This window comes from Arvicanthis niloticus, chromosome 24, assembly GCF_011762505.2.
Source record: "Arvicanthis niloticus isolate mArvNil1 chromosome 24, mArvNil1.pat.X, whole genome shotgun sequence".
NCBI classification, from domain to species: domain Eukaryota; kingdom Metazoa; phylum Chordata; class Mammalia; order Rodentia; family Muridae; genus Arvicanthis; species Arvicanthis niloticus.
The window spans coordinates 34,008,039-34,027,396 of record NC_133432.1 but is presented as its reverse complement, the minus strand read 5'-3'; the positions used below and the strand labels follow the sequence as shown (position 1 = coordinate 34,027,396).

General features: G+C 55.2%; 1 protein-coding gene across 4 annotated transcripts; it reads left to right on the top strand.

Annotated features, from left to right (window-relative positions):
* The first annotated feature begins 363 nt into the window (after positions 1–363).
* On the top strand, positions 364–18,819 carry Znf316 (zinc finger protein 316). 4 transcript variants are annotated; one of them, XM_076923579.1, is made up of 6 exons: positions 364–523; positions 5,581–5,960; positions 6,112–6,203; positions 6,841–6,967; positions 7,367–7,480; positions 14,872–18,819. In XM_076923579.1, the coding sequence occupies exons 2-6, from the start codon at positions 5,609–5,611 to the stop codon at positions 17,298–17,300; spliced, it is 3,114 nt and encodes a 1,037-aa protein (XP_076779694.1). In that variant the 5' UTR covers positions 364–523; positions 5,581–5,608; the 3' UTR covers positions 17,301–18,819. The 4 variants fall into 4 exon arrangements, with proteins under 4 accessions (XP_076779694.1, XP_076779695.1, XP_076779696.1 ...); XM_076923580.1 differs by having other exon boundaries at positions 366–549; XM_076923581.1 differs by lacking the exon at positions 364–523 and adding an exon at positions 597–1,127.
* Positions 18,820–19,358: the final 539 nt, after the last annotated feature.

The following is a 19,358-nucleotide window of genomic DNA, read 5'->3' as shown; positions in this document are numbered from 1 at the left end:
TTTCCCGCATGACCCTTACTAAATTATGGGTTGGGACTTCTTGGGACTTTCATGAGATCCAGGGAGGGTCTGGTGGACAGGAGAACCGGCTCCTGGCACGTCCTGGCACGCACAAAGGTAGACCTAGGCTGTCGTCTGGAGAGAAGAGATGCTCGCTGGGGCCGGACATCGTGGGCATCTGCAAGGGTGTGCAGGGGTCTCTTGAAACGTAGAGGAGCAGATAATACAGGGATGCTCGCTATAACCATCCTCCATGCATATGGGAGTGCGGCGCAGCAGCCCCCTGTCTACACCCAGAGCTCCGTGACGCCCCATGACCGGAAGTGCCCTCCCGTGGGCGCGGACAAGGCGGGGCCGGCGGGCGGCACTTCCGGTGCCCACGCGCCGCCGCCTCCTCCGCCGTCGCGCAGCTCGCGGCCGTCACTTTGTGTAGTACGGGGGGGTCCCCGGTGGTCACAGCTCCCCCCACCCCCACGAGTCCGTGTCTCGCTCCGGCTTGGCCGGGCCCGGGCGCGCGCGCGCGGTGAGTGGGGCGCGCGGACGCGGCAGGTGCGCGCGGGCGGGACGCGCGCGCTGGGGGCGGTGGCGGCGGCGGCAAGGCTAGCCGTCATGGATGCTCGGGAGCTGGAGGCCTCGGGTGTCCGTGGGGAGATCGCGGGACTGCAGGGCCCGTCCTTGGTGGGGTCGGAGCTGCAGCTGTACGAGCTGGATCTTCCAGCCCCCTAGATCCCCCCCCCAATACCGGCCTGGGCAGGCGCGGCACGTCACGGATGGCTTAACACCCCAAAGGGGCACAGTCTCCAGAGTGGGAGGGGGCGGGCCGGGAACGACGTGCACTGAACCTTTGCAGGGTGCTAGCGCCGCCTTCTCCAGCTTAGGGGCGGGAGCTGGGCCGGACCCGCCCCCGCCCCCTGGAGAGTCACCTATGGAGGGCTGTCACCACTCCAGCCCAAGCTTGAAGTGGATGCTAGGTACCCTCCCCCACTCCCCAGAGGGAGGGAGAAGAGGGAAAGACCTTGTCCAGGAACTCTACCGCCAGCTTTGTGACATTGAGGGGCCGTCACAGCCTGCTTCATCTGTAAATGGAGGCTGGCTGGACTGCTCTCTGCTGAATCTGTTGCCCCCAGGTGGGTGGTGGAACGGGTTGGCAGAATCTAGGGTGCATTATGTGGACACAAGGAGGGAGAGAAGAGGTGCAGGTACCAGCGAGGATCAGCCCACTTGCTCAGCCTGGGTGGGTGGCATTGGCATTTTGCTTTGGTTCTGTCGCTACTGTTGGGGCTGGGGGCTTAGCTGGCCTGGTTGAGGAGCCTCATCGGGAGTCGTGGATGACCTCCAGGGAGCAACCCTGGAGAGTAGGGACTCCAGAAACTGGGCAGATGGTGAGGAGTGTAGTGAACAGGGAAAGACATTCTGGACAAAAAGTCCTGCAGGGACATAAAGTCAGTGGGGGTGGGGGGCTACTGAGCAGGAACGAAGGTAACTAGACACAAGTGCGCATGCACGAGCATGAACACACACAAACATGCTCCTTCACGTGGGTTTCCCTGGATTTGGGACTTTTCTGGCGTGCCTAACTTTTCAAACTTTACCATTGTGTCTGCACACTCCCTTCTTAGGGACAGTGCTGCACCCTGTTCAGAATGTCTGCAGCACTGTGCCCTAGGCTCAGGACTTGAGCGGAAAGATGGGTTAAAGTGACCCAGGGGTTTTGTCTGATGAAGCCGTGAACTTGACTCTGCATTCTGAACCAGGATGAGAGGTTAAGGAGAATGGAGCAGAAAGGAGTTCTAGGGGCTGACTGGCAGGAGTGGGGCTAAGAATATCCCAGGAGGAGGGGAACCCCCAGGGCCTGAGTTGCAAGAATATGAACTGACCTACCCCTGGTCAGACTGGTTTTCAGAACTTTTGTTCTGAATCCTGGGCCAGAGCACCTGGAGCATCAGGCTTTTCTTGGCTTCTGCCCTGTCTTCTCATGGACATTAGAGGCTTTTAATAGTTTTTTTTTTTTTTTTTTTTCCTCCTTCTTGCTCTGTCCTGACAAGAAGCAACTCAAGGGAGGGGAAGCATTTGCTCTGGTTCACAGTTTAAAGACACAGACCATCACGGTGGGAAAGACACAGAGGCAGAAGCATGAGGCAGCCGCTCACACGCTCACACCGCATCCACAGTCAGGGAGCAGAGAGATGGATGCTGGGACTCAGGTCTCTCACTCCTTCTCATTCAGACCAGGGCCCCAGCCTAGGGATGGTGCTGCTCACACTTAGGGTGGATCTTCTCACCTCCGTCAACGTAATCTGGCTGTTCCCTCACAGACATCCCAGAAGTGTCTTCTATTCTGTAACTTCAGATGCTGTCAAGTGTGCTATAGTAACTGTCACAGGCCTGGTGGACAGACTCACTTTTGACCACTGTCCTCTGGTCGCAGGGACTCTCCATGGCTTCTTCGTGGGCTTTAGTTTGGTGTACCCTTCCCTCAGTCTGTGGCTGGCCTATTGTGGAGTGTGACAGTTGAGCCCTGACAATGAATTAAAAAGAAAGAATCCAATGTCCATGTCATTAACTGTAGATCTCTGGACCATGTCTTTAGTATGCACTGGAGTGGCCACTGTGTGTCTGGGATAGGAATTAGGGGGAAGAAACTGGGGCTTTTCCTCAGTTGAATATTCTTCAGTAAAAACATGTACCTGCTGCCTGGGAAGAGACGTAGCCAAGGTGGGCTGCCTCCTCTTCCTCACTTTGTGTGCAGGGTTTGTACAAATTTTTGAGTGTGCATATGTGCATGCAGGTGCATGTAGATGACAGAGGCTGGCATAGCTCTCTTCCTTGGTCACTCTTCATCATATTATTTGAGGCAGTGTCTCTCTGAACCCAGAGCTTACCAATTAAGATTGCCTGGCTGGCATGGCCCAGGGCTTGGTTTACAGGTAGATAGATAGCACTGTGTTCTGTATTGCCCCCCACCCCACCCCCAGCTGGAGGATTGGATTCAGGTCTTCATGCTAGTGTGGCAAACACTTGAGTTACTTCTTCAGCCCCAACTTTCGTCTTTCCTTGGGTCCTTGTAGATAACAGTGTGGCTCTGGCCAAGGTGGTGGCCAGACTGAAGTTAGTTCTGTGGGTGTCTGGGCTCAGCTTGACTCTATAGCCTTAGGCCTGAGTAAGTCCTTCTCTGGGTCTGAGGTAGGTGGTGGTTGAGAAATCTCTCCCATAGTGTTCTCAGTGCCCCTGGGTACTGGCCAGAACAGAATAAGGCATGTGTGTGTTCCTACCCTTCAGGCATCTTCTAACACTAAAGAGCCCTGGAAGGCTCAGGTGCTTCTTTTAGGCCTAGTTTTGTGGCCTCAATCTTTGATACAGGTGCTTCTGAATCTGTGGTGCTCAGGGAAGAAGACAAAGAGGACTTGTGGATGCCAAGCGTCCCAGCCTGTGGTTTTGGGGGGAGGGGTGTGGTGGTTGGTGCTGTCAGGGATGATCGGAGAGTCCTAGCTGCTAAAATATGGGATGGGGGGTCATTTTGTTTTGTTTTGATTGCTATGACTCTGTGTGTGTATGTGTGTGTGTGTGTGTGTGTGTGTGTGTGTATAATATGTGTGAAGGCCGGAAATCAATGGTAGGTGTCTTTAGTTGCTGTCCACCTTAAGTTTTTTGAGACAGTGTCTGTCACTGAACCTGGCACTCACTAAGTTGGCCACCTTGGCTGGCCAGCAAGTTCTATGGAACCTCCTGTCTCTGTCTCCACAGCACTAGGATTATTGGCATATACCTCATGCCCAGCTTTTCCATTCTAAAGAACGACCTCAGGTCATCATGCATGTGAAGCAGGCATATGACTAACTAAGCCACCTCCCCAGTACCAAAGTCTAGATTTTCATTAAAAAAATGTATGTGTGTTTTGCCTCCACGTATGTCTGTGCACTGCTTGTATGCCTGGTACCCACAGAGAATGGAAAAGGCTGTGGGATCCCCCTGATACTGAAGTTAGAGATGGTTGTGAACCACCATGCGGGTTCTGGGAATTAAATCCAGGGCCTCTGGAAGAGCAGCCAGTGCTCCAAACTGCTGAGCCATCTCTCCAGCCCCTAGAGCATAGGTTTTTTAAAGATGTCAGAATAGAAAGGGGATGGGATACAGGTGAGCCCAGCCTAAGCAGGCCGCTCATGTGTGTCCATGGGAATGCCAAACACAATGGTCCAACTGTTCTCATGGCTCTGGGCATCTTTACCTGCCACGGTCTGGTTTTAAGCATCTGGAGGCAATGCCGTCTGCTGGGGGTGGCTCCAGTGTCTTGTGTGGCCTGGCATTTCAGGATCTTTTTGGAACTCAGCATGCTGGGATGGCCTGCCTTGCTTTGCAAAATAGTCCCGTTGAGATCTGAGATACTTACAGGGTAGGTACTGGGTGACAGGGTGGTGAAAAGAGACAGGAATGAATTCGTGAAAACCACAGGGGCTGGTGAGATGGCGCAACAGCTAATAGCACCTGCTGTCAAGCCTTGCAACCTGAGTTGGATCCCTGAGACCCATGCAACAGGAGAGCACTGACTCCTTCGAGTTGCCTTCCAGGCTCCATGTTTGCCATGACATGCACCACAGATTAAACAACAACCACAAAAACATAATTAAAAAGCAAACACAACTCCCCCGCCCTGGAATTCCACTGGGCTGTTTTTTTTGTTTTTTTTTTTTTGTTGTTGTTGTTTTTTGTTTTTTTTTTTTTTGTTTGTTTTTTGTTGTTTTTTTGGGTTTTTTTGTTTGTTTGTTTTGTTTTTTTGACAAGGAGGAATAGTTTAGTGACTGTAGGACCTCTGCTTTTATCCTCTTAAGCCCCTGGCTCTAGGCTCCAGGCCAGGTGCAGCTACACCTGGCCTGGCATCACTGGGGAAACAGAGTCTGTGGCATCACTGGGGAAACAGGACCTTGTGAGCCTCGGAAGTGTTGACATTTCAACCATGTTTATTCTCTCATCCTCCAACGTGTAGTGTCACCTCACGTGTCACCAGTGCATCCCGTGACAAGCCAGACCCCATCTCTGTGATTGAGATTTGAATAGCACTCCTGGAGACAGGGAAACAGTAATATATACTCATGGCCCTCCCTGTCTCTCCCTTGACTTACAGAAGGGGTTTCCTCAAAGAGACGAAACAAGATTCTCTTCTGGCCCTGCACCCCCCAAGCCGCATAAGTGCCTGTAGTCGACAGTACTCGGGCCTGGCCTGGTTCGTGTGCACCAAGGGCTGGATAAGCCTCTTTGCTTTCTGAATGGGATAGGTTGTCCCTTGTAGATTATACTCACCCTTCAGTAAACATGGATCCCTGGGGCTCTGTTGGCTGCATTCCATGCTTCTGGTCTTTGAGGCTAGACTGGGTTGGGAAAATGGGTGACTCACACAGGAACAAGTTGGAGCTCCTACTAGTTCTGCTGGTGAGAGAACAGAAGCCATGTCCCAGAGGCTGGTGGGGAGGGAGCCCCTAAGGTGGTATTTCTGAGCATGCCACTTACACAGCCTGAGATGACAAACAGAACTCAGTCCCCCCTCAGCCCTTGTGGCCTCCCCTGCAAAATGCCTCTGTGTTTCAGGCCACACGGAGGCTCTCTCCCAGGGACGATGGCTGCCCTTCATACTGCTCCAGACTCCCCAGCTACCCAGCTGAAGCCAGCAGAAGATGGGTCAGAATGTGATGCTGACCCCGAGGAGGAAGAGGAGGAAGAAGAAGAAGAGGAAGAGGGGAGAGAAGAGGAAGAGGTAGTAGTAGAAGAGGAAGTGGCCACACAGGTGCAGGAAGTGGCGGAGGTGGAGGTGGAGGCAGAGGCCAGGTCAGCGGACAATGGTGGTGGTGCCGATGATGGTGCCGATGATATGGAGGAGGTGCTGGCAGAGGAGCAGACTCTGAGCGTAGGGACCCAGGAGCGGCTCAGCAATGGTGGTAATGCCAAGTCACCAGTTCGTCAAGGAAAAGGTAAGAACGGGGATCCTGCTGCTGCTGTGGAGACTGAGAGGCTGGGGCCATGCAGGTGGGACTGGACCCTGATCTGAAGTGTGGGAGGATCTAGGAGCCCCACCCTGCTTGTCAGCCAGGTCCCACTGGCTCTAAGCAGTCTTCCTTTTAGCCCTGCAGACCTCCCAGGTGTCTCCAACTACTCAGGATAAAGATGAGGAGGAGGAGGAGGACGAGGGAGATGATGAACATTTCCTGACTCAGGTGAGCTGCTCTCTGCATATGCACCTCAGGGCACTGGTCAGCCTTTCTGTCCCCAGTGGCCTTACACCTGTGGTCTAGAGCCCTCTATGGGTGGTGCTTTTCAGTGAGGACAAGGCTTCAGGTTCAAGGCCTAAGGTTTATGTGGTGATGTTTTTTTCCCCAGGTCCCTGTCCTTTCCCAGTCCATCATGCTGTCTCGAGCACGCTGGCTACCACCCAGTCAACTGTAGAGGGCATGACTGCCCCACCCCCACTCCCAGTCAGGTTGGGGTCTTCTAGAATGACTATCCCCTTCCTGGGGTCTTTTTTCCTGCTGTTAGGTCAGGTGTCGACACCTACACTTTGTTTGGTTGGTACCACCTGTCCATCCCAACTCTAGCCAAGGTATTTGCTGGGACCAGCTGGTGTGACAGAGAGGGGGCATGAGGGTAGTGAGGGCCTCTGCCTTCTCTGAGTCTGAGGTTTTCATCTTTGGATAGGAGAGAACCCTGAGAGACTGCAGTACCATCTGGGCACATGCAGTCCCATCAGTGATGGGCTGCTGGGCTGTGTCCCCACTGTTTTCCGACCTTATTTCACATGGGTGTTGGAGGTGGGGCATCCCTTCAGCCTCTCTCCTGGGGCTCTGTGTTCCTTAGGGCCTGGTGACTTTTGAAGATGTGGCTGTGTACTTCTCTTTGGAGGAGTGGGAGAGGCTGGGTGTGGACCAGCGGGACCTCTACCGGGAAGTAATGCAGGAGAACTATGGGATCCTGGTCTCCTTAGGTAAGGAAGGCCCCTGAGGCAGTCTGCTGGGAGGGCTCTGCGGCTTAGCTTCTTGAGTGGCAGGGTTTTGCAGCCGTCAAAATTTTGGCCTCTGGTTACAGGGGGTCTGAAGTAGGGGAGACATGTGTGAAGCTGTTGGTCCACTGGTATCTCAACTGTTTAGCCCCAGAGCTTCTAGGTAGGAGCAGAAAGGGTGGGTATCCTGATGTCAAAGGTACATGGGGTGGGTGTGGAAGGAGAGCTGGTTCTGGAAGGCAAGGATTGCAGGAGTAGATTATAGGATCTCAGAGCAGGGTGCTAAGAAGGGTGGAGAGCAGAGGATTTGAGTGTGGACAGGGATGGCTTGGACCCCACTGGGACAGCCACCCTGCAGCTGCCATCTGTCCCTCTGCTGGGCAGGATACCCAATCCCTAAGCCAGACCTGATCTTCCACCTCGAACAAGGAGAAGAACCTTGGGTTGAAGATGGCCCCCATCCCGAGGAAGGAGACGTTGTCACTGGTGTCTACACGGGTGAGTGAGACAGGAGCCTTGGGGGGTTTCTGCTAGTGTCATTGCTCAGGGCTATGCCCAGGGACATTAGCCTTTACCAAGGCAAGCACTTGGCAGACCTGTTTGTGGTCCCTCTGCCTCCCTGATGCTGTTAATGCTGATGTCTTGGGGTGTGGGGTGGACCTAAGGAAACAGGGAGGCTGCTGTGTGCTAACCCCTGTCCTCAGCTCCTGAGTCCTCGCGGTCCAGCTTCACAGGCCTAAGAGCTAGTGTATGTCCTTAGAGAACCTTAGGAGACTGAGAGGGTTGTTTGTTTTTTTGTTTGTTTGTTTCTTCTTCCTTTATAAATGAGTGGAATTGACAAACTGGCACAGAAACTTACCAAACTGTCAGTGTGGCTTCCCACACTCGGACAAACCAGTTTTCTGGCTTGCCCAGCCATTTGGCCATTTCTGTATAAGGTAACCCTCAGTCTCCCCACTTCTTCTGGAGCCATTCAGCTTGGTTTTTTTGAGACAGTCTCACTGCTATTTGAGGCTCACCAATTGAGGCTAGCTGGCCCATGAACTCCAGGGATCTGCCTGTCTCTGCCCCTCCAGTGTGTGCTGCCATGGCAGTACTGTCCCCTCCCCCTCCACTGCCTCAGGCTCTGCCTGTTCAACTCTCTAAGCCCCACATTATTCATATGGAGAATAAAGTCTTGACTAAACCCATAGATTCCAACTTGAGCGTGCTGGGCTCCTAGTCACTTGGAATATGCTGAGGGCTCTGCATGTCTCACGAGGACTTCGGAGTGATGGAGACCCTTGCCTGAAAGGTGTCTCTCTGGGGGCTGGGGTGCCATCAGCTGAGGGTGGAGTTATTGTAGATGTATATTAAAACGAGAAGACGGGAAACCTCATTCTGTCACAGCAGCTCACTGAGGGGTATTGAGGAATCCACCCTTCTTTAAATGAAGCCCCACAATACGTAGAGTTCTTGAGGACCCTAGTGGGGGGTGTGCTCCATTCGTGGACACATCTAGGAAAACCACACAGAGAGAGTGGGACACAGGCCAACACTGACCAGCCTCATGAGTGTAGGTTCAAGGTGTGTCCTGGTGTTCATTCCCTTGAAGGGTTCTGGGGAAGAGCTGGGTCCTTTTCAGTGCAGGTGATACCAGGTAGTAAGTGCCACACAGCTATGCACCTGGATGAGAGTTAGAAGCTCTTTGAGAGGACTGGTTAACTGGGTCAGTGGCTGTGTGCCTTCTGTGGCAAGCCATGGTGTTGGAGCTGGTGGCCTGAGATATCTCTCAGCCCAGCCCTGTCTGCAGAGTATCTGTTGGCAAAGGATCCATGAACATCTTTCAGAAGTATTCTGTTTTTGAGACAGGGTTTCTCTGTGTAGCCCTGGCTGTCCTGGAACTCACTCTGTAGACCATGCTGGCCTCGAACTCAGAAATCCACTTGCCTCTGCCTCCCAAGTGCTGGGATTAAAGGCATGCGCCTCCACTTCCCCGGGCCCATGAACATCGTTTAAACAGTGCTTCCCAACCATCCCAATGCTGCGTCCCTTTAATACCATTCCTCAGGTTGTGGTGACTCCCAACCACAAAATTATTCATTGCTACCTCATAAGTGTAATTTTGCTGCTGTTATATACGGATTGTAATATAAATATCTGTGTTTTCCATTGGTCTTAAGCAACACCTCTAAAATGGCTGTTTGACCCTCAAAGGGTCACGACCCACAGGTTGAGAACCACTTTTTAAAAATATTTTATCTTAAGCTGGGTATGTGGGTACATTGTCTTTAAGCCCAGCACTTGGGAGGCAAAAGCAGATGAATCTATTTGAGTTGGATGCCAGCCACGGCTACGAAGTGACACCGTGTCTCCAGAAACAAAGAAATCATGTTGGCCACCTTGTTTGCAACAGGGAGTCTGTATGAGTCACCACTCATAGCTCTGTATGAGTCACCTGCTAGCTGGCCGCTGGGCTCTCCAGGATTCTCCTGTTTCTCTTCAGGATCACAGTGATGACATTCATGCACTGTGCCTGGCTTTTCATTGGCACTAGGGATTTGAACTCAGGTCATCACACTTGCATGGTGAACACTTTACTCACTGAGCTATCCCCCAGGCCCCAGGGCATGTCTGGTGTGTCACATGACTGCCCAGAGGGGATCCAGATGTGATGGCAGGATCAGGTGGGAAGCTCTGGCATAGTGAAGCCCTCAGGTCCTTGTCCTTCCCTGAGGACAGTGAGTGGTTGCTTGTCTCTCTTCTTTCTCTGTCCGTCTTTTTATTGTCTCTGCCCAGCAGTGCAAGCTGCGAGCTGAGACTGGCTGAGTCTGTCAGGACAGATAGGGCTGTCCCTAGGCTGGCCACCTGGACTTCTAAATTAGTCTTCTAAGACAAGACTCTAATTTTCTCTCCTCTGTCCCTTGTGAGTTCAGCTGTACATGATGTGTGGGCACCTGGCCTTCACTCAGGTGTTGCCACATTCTATGTGGTACTCGTGAGTCCCACTGCCTTTCAGCATGATCTCTAGGTATCCTAGCAACCCTGGCCACCGCCTTCAATTCTTCACTCCTGCCTCATCCAAACAAGCTCATCCTCCTGACCCAGCTTCCATCCCAGGGCCCTTGGTCCATTTGAACACCCTATGTGGTTTTGGGGAGATCCCTGCCTCCAGTCTGCACTGGAGCAGAGTGCAGCAGGAGAGGGCATGCCCCGAGTGGCTGCTGCCCTGGTTCTGTCTGTGTATCCCTGAGACAGAGCCTCCCTGCTTCCCTCCCTAGCACTCCAGAGGCTCTGCTGGCTGGAGCAGAACTGGCTCTTTAGGGGCAACCCCCACTCCCTCTGCTGCAGGCTTCTGCCCATTTCCTTTCTTGATATGTGTGTGCATGTGCACGTGTGCACATGTGCATGGAGGCCAGAAGACAACATAGGAGCTGTCTGCCTTTTGGAGACAGGGTTTGTTTCTCGCTGGGATCTGGGGCGTCATGATTAAGCTGCTGGCCAGTGAGCCCGAGGAGTCTATCCATGTCCTTCTCTATTCCGGATCACAAGCACACTACCACATTGGGCTTTTCCCATGCATGCTGGGAACTGAATTCAGCGGCTTGTACTTGTGTGGCAAATGCTAGGACTTCCCATCTTCCCAGCCCCATTTCAGGAAGCGAGGGATAGAAGGGAAATACAACACCCAGGATTGGACCAGTTTAAACATTAAGATGTAGTTCAATGGCTGGAGATGTAGTTGAAGAAGCATTGATAATCCAGAACTAGCAAGCAAGCACAGCTGTGGCAGGTGGTGGGGCATGTCTGGAGCCCCTCATATGACCCTTCTCAACAAAGTGCACACTGCCAGCCTGGGGACAGCTGGTGTCCATCTGGGCAGACCCAGCAACTCTTGGTTACCTAGTGGTTCAGCTAAGCAGACATGAGCACAGGTTCGGGATGGTGACAGGGGAAAGGTCTCTTGGCCAGGGACAGTACATGAACGCCCAGCAGGCAGAGTCTGGCACACAGCTGCAAACAACTCGGGAGACCTGAGAACAGCGGTTCTCAACCTGTGGGTGGAGACCTCTTTGGGGCTGCATATCAGATATTCTGTATATCAGATATTTACATTATGATTCGTGACTGTAGCAAAATTCGTTATGAAGTCACAACAGAATAATTTTATCATTGGGGGTCTCCACAACATGAGGAACTGTATTAAAGGGTCGCAGTGTTAGGAAGGTTGAGAAGTGCTGCTTTAGAGGGTTTGTTTCTTGGTGGGGTTTTACTTAGCCATGCCCTGGAGGGAAACCAGAGCAGAGTCCTCTAGTCCTAGCCATAAGGGGCTGGAGTCCTGTTGTTCCCCAGGTCCCTGGGCTTGGTGCAGCGGGAGGGAAGAAGTAAGGGAACATCTGGTAGACATCTGGTAGAGAGGATGGAACAAAGGGGCAGACAGGTGTCCAGGTGCTTCACGGATGCTCTGATGGAATGAGGGAATGCTTACTCTGCTCAAATCCCTGTGACAAAGGTATCCATCTGGGTAGATCCAGCTCCAGTTAACACTAGAGCTTTGGTATTCAATCTGCCCATCACCCATGAGACATCAAGGCCAAAGAATTGCTGGTCTTTTAGAAGCCACTCACCAGCAATGAGGGAGCAACCCAGTGGCCATCCCCAGAGAAGGGCTGCCTGCCTCCAGGCCTGTTCGCTTGTCCACAGCTTGGCTTGGAGGGCAGATTTCAGTTACAGGAGCTGGCTGCCTGCCCATGCTGCAGTAAAGATGCCTCCCCGGCAGCCCTCAGTGAGGCTGCCAGTATCTATAGACTTGTGCACCATTTTAGTACACCTCCTCCCTTGGGGACTGTCCCCAATAAGGGAAGGAACTTTCCCTGAGCTCATCTCCAATTGGAGATGGGGGTGGGTGGCATGAGGCAGGGACAGATCTTATTTGGGGACTTCAGGATAACAAGATTGTTAATGGAGAGAAAATGGCAGCTTGACTGGGGAACCTCTGTGTCTCCAGCACCTTGTCAGGATCAATGGTTGTCTGTAACTGCTGATGTTATGCTGCTCCAACATAGCCAGGGCCCCACCCTGTAGGCTTGGAAGGAACTGGTTGCTCAGGGTCCCTGGTGTAAAGGATCTGGGTAAAGGCCCCAGCTTAGCCCATGCAGTCCTCTGAGAATGCAGAAGCCTGGGGGCATCTGCCATGGGATAGCCCCTAGGATACAGTTCAGTGGAATAAACTAGTTTTGGGCTTGTAAAGCCTCAGGATTATGCTTCAGAGGAACAAACCTGTAAGACTCATACTGCTAGCCGCTATGACAAAGAGGCTGTGACCTGGTGACATTTGCAGAGATGGGGGAAATTGGAGACAGCCCACAGTTCTGAGGGATTCAACTTACTACCTTGGCCCTGGGCCTTGTGTTTCCCCTCCACCAGCTCCTCACTTTTCCCTTACTGTGAGCAGGAAGCTGGTTTCACCAGGGTCTGGGTGTCCCAAGCTCAGGACATGGCTTGTGAAGATGTCCTTGTGGCCATACTGTATAATGTGACTAGACAGTGAGCTTTGAGCCCCCGTGTCTTCCCTGAAGCCTACCTCATCACCCAGTCAGATCCCTGGAGCAAATGTTAGGTGTGAAGCAGCCCCCACCCCCACTTCACTACCCTGTAGGTCTGGGTTCAGCCCTCAAGGTCACCTTGCTGCCCTCCCCACTGTCTTCTAGCTGTTAAGGAACATACCATGACCCCCAGGCTTCAAGTGTCACAGCGGGCCTGATGAGTCCTCACTGAGGCTTACAGAGACCCGCTCTGTGTGATGTCTGCCATTGAGTGGCTGTTACTTGAGGTGGCTTTGAGCAAACACTAATGCAGGAAACAGGGGACCAAAGCTGGTGTCCCTTGGGGTTCTCCTCTCCCAGAATTCCTGAGGTATCAGCTTGGGGTAGACCCAACTCTGACTTCTCCACATCACTGAGTGCAATGCAGGCCTCATGCTTGCTGAGTGGTGGTCACTGCCAACCTGAGGTAGCAGAGAGATCCCCAGGCCTCTCTCAGGACTGTCTACCCTACAGAGCTTTGTGTAGTGGAGTGAGTGCAGGGGCTCACCTTCTAATATAGCAGACATCCCTGCTGTCCCCAGACTCTGGAGAAGTTCCAGCCTACCGTCTCAGCTCTTGCCAGAACGAGGTCCTGGAGAGTTGCACACTGGCTCAGAAGTCTAGGGGATTATATTTGTTCCTCTGCATTGGCTTCCCTGACTTCCTGGGCTCTAGTTAAAAACTGAAAGGTCTTCTGATCCAATTGTCAGCCTAGCTTGCCTGTCCTGTGGCCAGCTTCTCCCTGCCCCAGGGCTACTCCTGCCTTCCCAGGTTTGGTGAACAGAGAAGGGCATCCAGCCAGGAACAGAGGCTCTCTCTGTCACTCCTTGGCATGGGCAACAGAGGCTCTCTCTGTCACTCCTGGGTATGGGCAACAGGGGCTCTGTCACTCCTGGGCACAGCCAACAGGGGCTTTCTCTGCCACTCCTGGGCATGGGCAACAGGGGCTCTCTCTGCCACTCATGAGCAGACCATGACACGGCCGGCTACTTCTCATTACTCTGGTGGCCAGGTTGGCAGCTGGAGGTAAACTCAGTTTAACAGATGTTTCCATTTAAAGTTTCTAAATTATATATTACCATAACAGTGCGAAACTTAGTGTTACAGTCTAAGAAAAAACCAAACCCATTTCCTTGCCATATGAACAGCATGCTTATCCCTGTCTGTGACTAGGCCCTCACAGCTCTCGGTGGCTGAATGTGTGTGGCACTGTGCTATCTTCCTCTGTGAGTGACACAGGATGCAGAACAAGGGCTGATGGGGTGCGGTACTTGACATTAGAAGCCAGCCCTGGGTTTGAGATTTCTTGGCCCCATCCCTGGCTTCTGTGGTCCAGGTTCACCCAGGCCAGTCTAAATGGGCCAGATCTTTGCCCTCAGAATCCAGTGGGTGGGAGCTCAACCCTTCCAGTTGCTGATATCTGAGGTAGACATGATGAACGAGAGAAAGGGGGGGAGGGGAAGATGCTTGAGCGCGCACGTGTGCACACTCACAGGTGCTCTGAACACCTCAAAGTGCTGTGGTCCAGTGTTCCTGTGTCTCCTGGGTGCACCATGGTGGGGATGTTGACAAGCTCATTTCATGAACGAGGTGGCCCTACAGACCTGATTCTAGAGCCCACAGTTCCCAGGAAGGGCAGCAGAGTGAATTAGGCTGTGCATCTCGGTGGGAATGGCACAAAGTTCCAGGGGTGCTCACAATACACGCACCCTCTAAGCTGCCCCAGAGTTCTGCAAATGCAGAGTTCAGGAAAATGAAGCCCAGGGGTGACCTGTAACTGGGAGGAAGGAACTCAAGACCCCACATACACAGCTCCTAGGGACTCTTTAAGGTGAGCACCCACACCCTTCTCACTGTGTCTTTGCTGTCTGGAGTAGAAGGAACTACCTCCCTGGCCGATGGTGGACAAGTAGAGGAGACACGCTGAAGGGTGGGCTTTACGGAGGGCCCTCCATGGCTGCATGTGTCATGCTGGGTGTCTGGGGACTGCAGGGCTCCAGTGCTTTTCTTGCACTCAGGAACCTGCTGAAAACTACTCACTATACAGTCTCCTGGCCTCCACAGACTGGAAAGCCCTAGGGGAACCCCGTCTTTCCTGGCCATGTGTGCAGGCTGCGTCTCCATCCAGTCCCTAACTGGGGGGGAAGCCAGCAGCTTTCCTGCCATGCGTGGAGCTGGCCAGGACTGGCTGTGGCATGCACCACACCTGACTTTAATGGAGCAGGTCTGTTCTAACTATTTCATTTCACGGTCTGGCTGCCATGGAGGCCAATTTCCCTGCCAAGGTGAACTAGTACCATCATCCTCTTCTCTTTTCCCTGTCAGGAGCCTGGTTCTGGAACGATGACATAGAGGACCACGAGGAGGAAGACGACGAGGACTTCCTCGCTGAGATGGCGGAGGAGGAGAACGAGCCCCCGGGGCTATGGTCTGCTGCCTATGGAGTGGGGGACGTGCCTGGGACTTGGGGCCCTGACGACTCAGATTCGGCGCAGACTCCAGAGGGTTGGGAATCCAACCAGGGTAGCCTTGGCATCCTGGCGAAGGAGGTTGAAGCAAAACATTTCCTGTCCAGCCGGGAGCCTGGGGAGAACTTTCTGGTGCCCTGGGCATTTCCCGCAGTGGCTGTCCCCATCGGATGTCCGGAGACCACTTGCGACGTGTGCGGCAAAGTGTTTCCGCATCGTTCGCGCCTGGCCAAGCACCAGCGTTACCACGCAGCGGTCAAGCCCTTCGGCTGCGAGGAGTGCGGCAAGGGCTTCGTGTACCGCTCGCACCTCGCCATCCACCAGCGCACTCACACCGGCGAGAAGCCCTTCCCGTGCCCAGACTGCGGCAAGCGCTTCGTCTACAAGTCGCATCTGGTCACGCACCGGCGCATCCACACGGGCGAGCGGCCTTACCGCTGTGTCTTCTGCGGCGCGGGCTTCGGGCGGCGCTCCTACTTGGTGACCCATCAGCGCACGCACACCGGCGAGAGGCCCTACCCGTGCCTACACTGCGGCCGCAGCTTCAGCCAGAGCTCAGCGCTCGCCCGCCACCAGGCTGTGCACACCGCTGATCGTCCTCACTGCTGCCCGGACTGCGGCCAGGCCTTCCGCCTGCGCGCCGACTTCCAGCGTCACCGGCGCGGCGGCGGCTGCACGGAAGCCAGCAGCGGCGATGGCGCGCGCATGGCTCCCCACGACGTGGAGATGGCTCCCAATGAGGTGGAGGTGGCAGTCGCGGCTGTAGCCACGGCGGAACCCGAGGAACTGGAGGCCGGGCCTGCAGAGCACGAAGAGCCCGAGGCTGGTGTGGCAGATGGAGACACCGAGGCTGAAGTCAGACAGGACGAGCAGGTGGTGGTCGCTGCAGCGGCAGAGGCGACTGTCCCCGACAGCAAGAAGGACCCTGAGCCAGAGAGGCGGTTCCGTGAGATGGGCAACGGCCTGGCTGAGGGCGAAGGGCCTTCCTCGCGCCCGTTCGGCTTCCATTTCCCTATGCACCCCAAGTCCTGGCTACACCCGGACGGTTTTCCCATGCTGGGGTTCCCCGAGTTCTCTGAACGGCTGCAGGCCGATGGGCGCCATCTGTCCGGCCCCCTGGGCGCTCCGCTATCACTACAGGGCATGGGGTTGGCTTGCGACCCTTTCCGCAGCGCGGGCCCCGGCGCCGGGGCGGATGGTGGCCTGCGAGCATTCGCGCCGGCCGCGGGCTCGCTGCTGTCGGAACCGGCGCCTGCCGCGCTGGCGGAGGAGGAGAGCCCGTGGATCTGCTCCGACTGCGGCAAGACGTTCGGGCGGCGCGCGGCGCTGGCCAAGCACCAGCGCTACCACGCGGGCGAGCGGCCGCACCGTTGCGCCGACTGCGGCAAGAGCTTCGTGTACGGCTCGCACCTGGCGCGCCACCGGCGCACGCACACGGGCGAGCGGCCCTTCCCGTGCCCAGAGTGCGGCGCTCGCTTCGCCCGCGGCTCGCACCTGGCGGCGCACGTGCGCGGCCACACCGGCGAGAAACCGTTCGTGTGCGGCGTGTGCGGCGCGGGCTTCAGCCGGCGCGCGCACCTCACTGCGCACGGGCGCGCGCACACGGGCGAGCGGCCCTACGCGTGCGCCGAGTGCGGCCGGCGCTTCGGCCAGAGCGCGGCGCTAACGCGGCACCAGTGGGCGCACGCCGAGGAGAAGCCGCACCGCTGCCCGGACTGCGGCAAGGGCTTCGGCCACAGCTCGGACTTCAAGCGGCACCGACGCACGCACACGGGCGAGAAGCCGTTCCGCTGCGCCGACTGCGGCCGCGGCTTCGCGCAGCGCTCCAACCTCGCCAAGCACCGGCGCGGCCACACGGGCGAGCGGCCCTTCCCCTGCCCGGAGTGCGGCAAGCGCTTCTCTCAGCGCTCCGTCCTCGTGACGCACCAGCGCACGCACACGGGGGAGCGGCCGTACCTGTGCTCCAACTGCGGCCGGCGCTTCTCGCAGAGCTCGCACCTCCTCACGCACATGAAGACGCACCGCGGGCCGGGGGGCGCGCCGGCGCAGAACACCTCCGCCAAGGCCCAGGCGCCGGCCAAGGCAACGCCGCCTCTGCCTCCACTGGGCTCGGGCTCGGGCTCGGGCTCGGGCTCGGGCTCGGGCTCGGGCTCGGGCTCGGGCTCGGGTTCGGGTTCGGGCTCCAGCTCCGGAACGCTGCTCGAGTTCGCGGGAGGAACCAGCTTTGGCTCTGATCCCACCGCGTTCGCCGGGCCCTCGGGAACCTACGAGGAGAGCATCCTGTGAGGCCTGTCGAAGCGCGGCGTGTCCCCCGGCTCTTCGGCGGGCTGAGGATTCCCACTCTTGGGTGCTCAGGTCCTTCCCGCCCCAAGCTTCCGATCTCGCTTGGGTGTGCACGGGCCGCCGCCCTGATCAAGCCCGATCCATCCCTGGATCTGTGCTGCAGGGGTAGTGGGATGGCGGGCAAGACCTATTAGTTCATCACGGATCCGGTTCAGGTGCCGTAGAGCCCGGCTGCTTAGGAGTCTGTCACCCGGCTGTCTGGTGCATTTAGGTTTCTTGGTGGGTTTGACCTCTACCCATTCTCCCTGTGAGATTTGGGGACCGTCTTCCTGTCTCTTGAGCGAGTCCAGTAAGTTTTCAGAACCTAGGTCGTGACAGGCAGAAACCTCAATAGGTCTGGGAGGAGATGGAGGTACGAACAGGGCTGTAGGTATTTATTTCCATCTCTTATATGACCCGAAGAGTGTGGGAGGAGTTGAAAAAGCAAGATACCAAATGGGTAGCCAGTTTTGCAGACACTGTCAAGGTCCCTAAGGAGTTGGAAGCCTTATTCTTTGGAAATCCTCACTCCAACCCCTAAACACGGGTCTGACAAGGCCTGGCTACAACATGGATTTTGGTGTTACCATCCCCTTTCAGTTTGTTCTCTAGTGGCTGCAAGTAGCACACATGGATGTCTTTGGGGTGCCTGGTGTGAGCACCTCCAGACCTAGTCCCCAGACTTTGGTCTCCTAGCAGATCCCTCCTGTGGAGCAGGTGGCTGCGGAGCCATGTGCTCAGTCAACCTTTCCACAGCACTGGGGTGGGATCAGGAATCCTCCGTCTCGGCCTGTAATAAGGGCTCTACATCCCCTGCAAGCCTCGTCACACAGCTTCTGTGATCACCCTACACTAGGAGCCGGTAGTGTTTCTGCCACGGGTGGGTCCATGGCCCACAGAGGGATTGGTGGCTTGCACAGCGGTTGTCCACATAAGGGATTGTGTGGAGCTGCGCTCACAGCGCCTTACTATGCAAGGCCCCTGTCCAGTGGACAGCTAACTTTCCAACCAGGACTGTTGGCATCCGTGCTGCGGCTCAAGAGGAGCTGCTCCCACCCTCCATGAATTCTGGGCCAGTGTGAATGGGGGCTACAGAAGTGAGATTTCCACCCAACTGCATTCCCCTTTAGACCTAGATCCTTTGTTATAGTATAGACATAGCCTTGGGGCCCAAGAGCTAACAGGCAGGCTGCTAGGTGCTGGGTGGGTAGTCCATGGGTGGGAAGAGACCCTGGGTGGTGACGGTCAGAACTTAGCCTGACCTGGTGAGGTCGAGTGGGGAGGAAGACATGAGTCCTCGTTCAGCAGTGGCTATCTGTCTGTTTTTTCTATTTCCATGTCTTCTGGGACATGGGCTTCAGAACAAGCTAGGGCAGGGTGATCTTCGATGGTGCCACCCATCCCTCTCAGTCTCCAGCCCTTTCCACCCTGCCCCCTCTGCTGTGGACAGGAGGACCTAGCTTTAATAAAGATGGAGAAACAAGCTTTGGGACTGGACTCTACTTTCGCCCCGTCTTGGTGCCTATGAGGGACACTCACTCTGGAACACCCATCTCCTCTGAGACTTTTTCCCCCTTTGAGAAACCGGAATAGATTCCGGCATCATGAGTTGGACCTATGTCCACCACATCTTGCTGGGATACCTCATACTGCCATGAATTTGGAACAACACACATGGGCATGACTGACTGGCTAACCTCCCAGGTTTACAGAGAGGGTCTAGTTTCCTTTCTGGGAATGCAGACCCCTGGCCTGGCCTTGGCCTTTTCTCAGGGACTCCAATGCTGAGTGGCTTGCCTACTTCACATCCACGAAGGCTTAACCATCCCCAGAGTTCCCAAACGGCTCCCTTTAAACTGGCTTTTCTTAGTCTTCCAGCTGATCTTTCCCCAGTGGGTTTGAGAAAAAAAATATACAAATAGGATTTGAGACATGGGGATAAAGGAAACCACTATCCCCATTAACACAATAAACAGGCTATGCAGGGGAGACAGCTCAGTTGGTACAGTTGCCCGATATTCC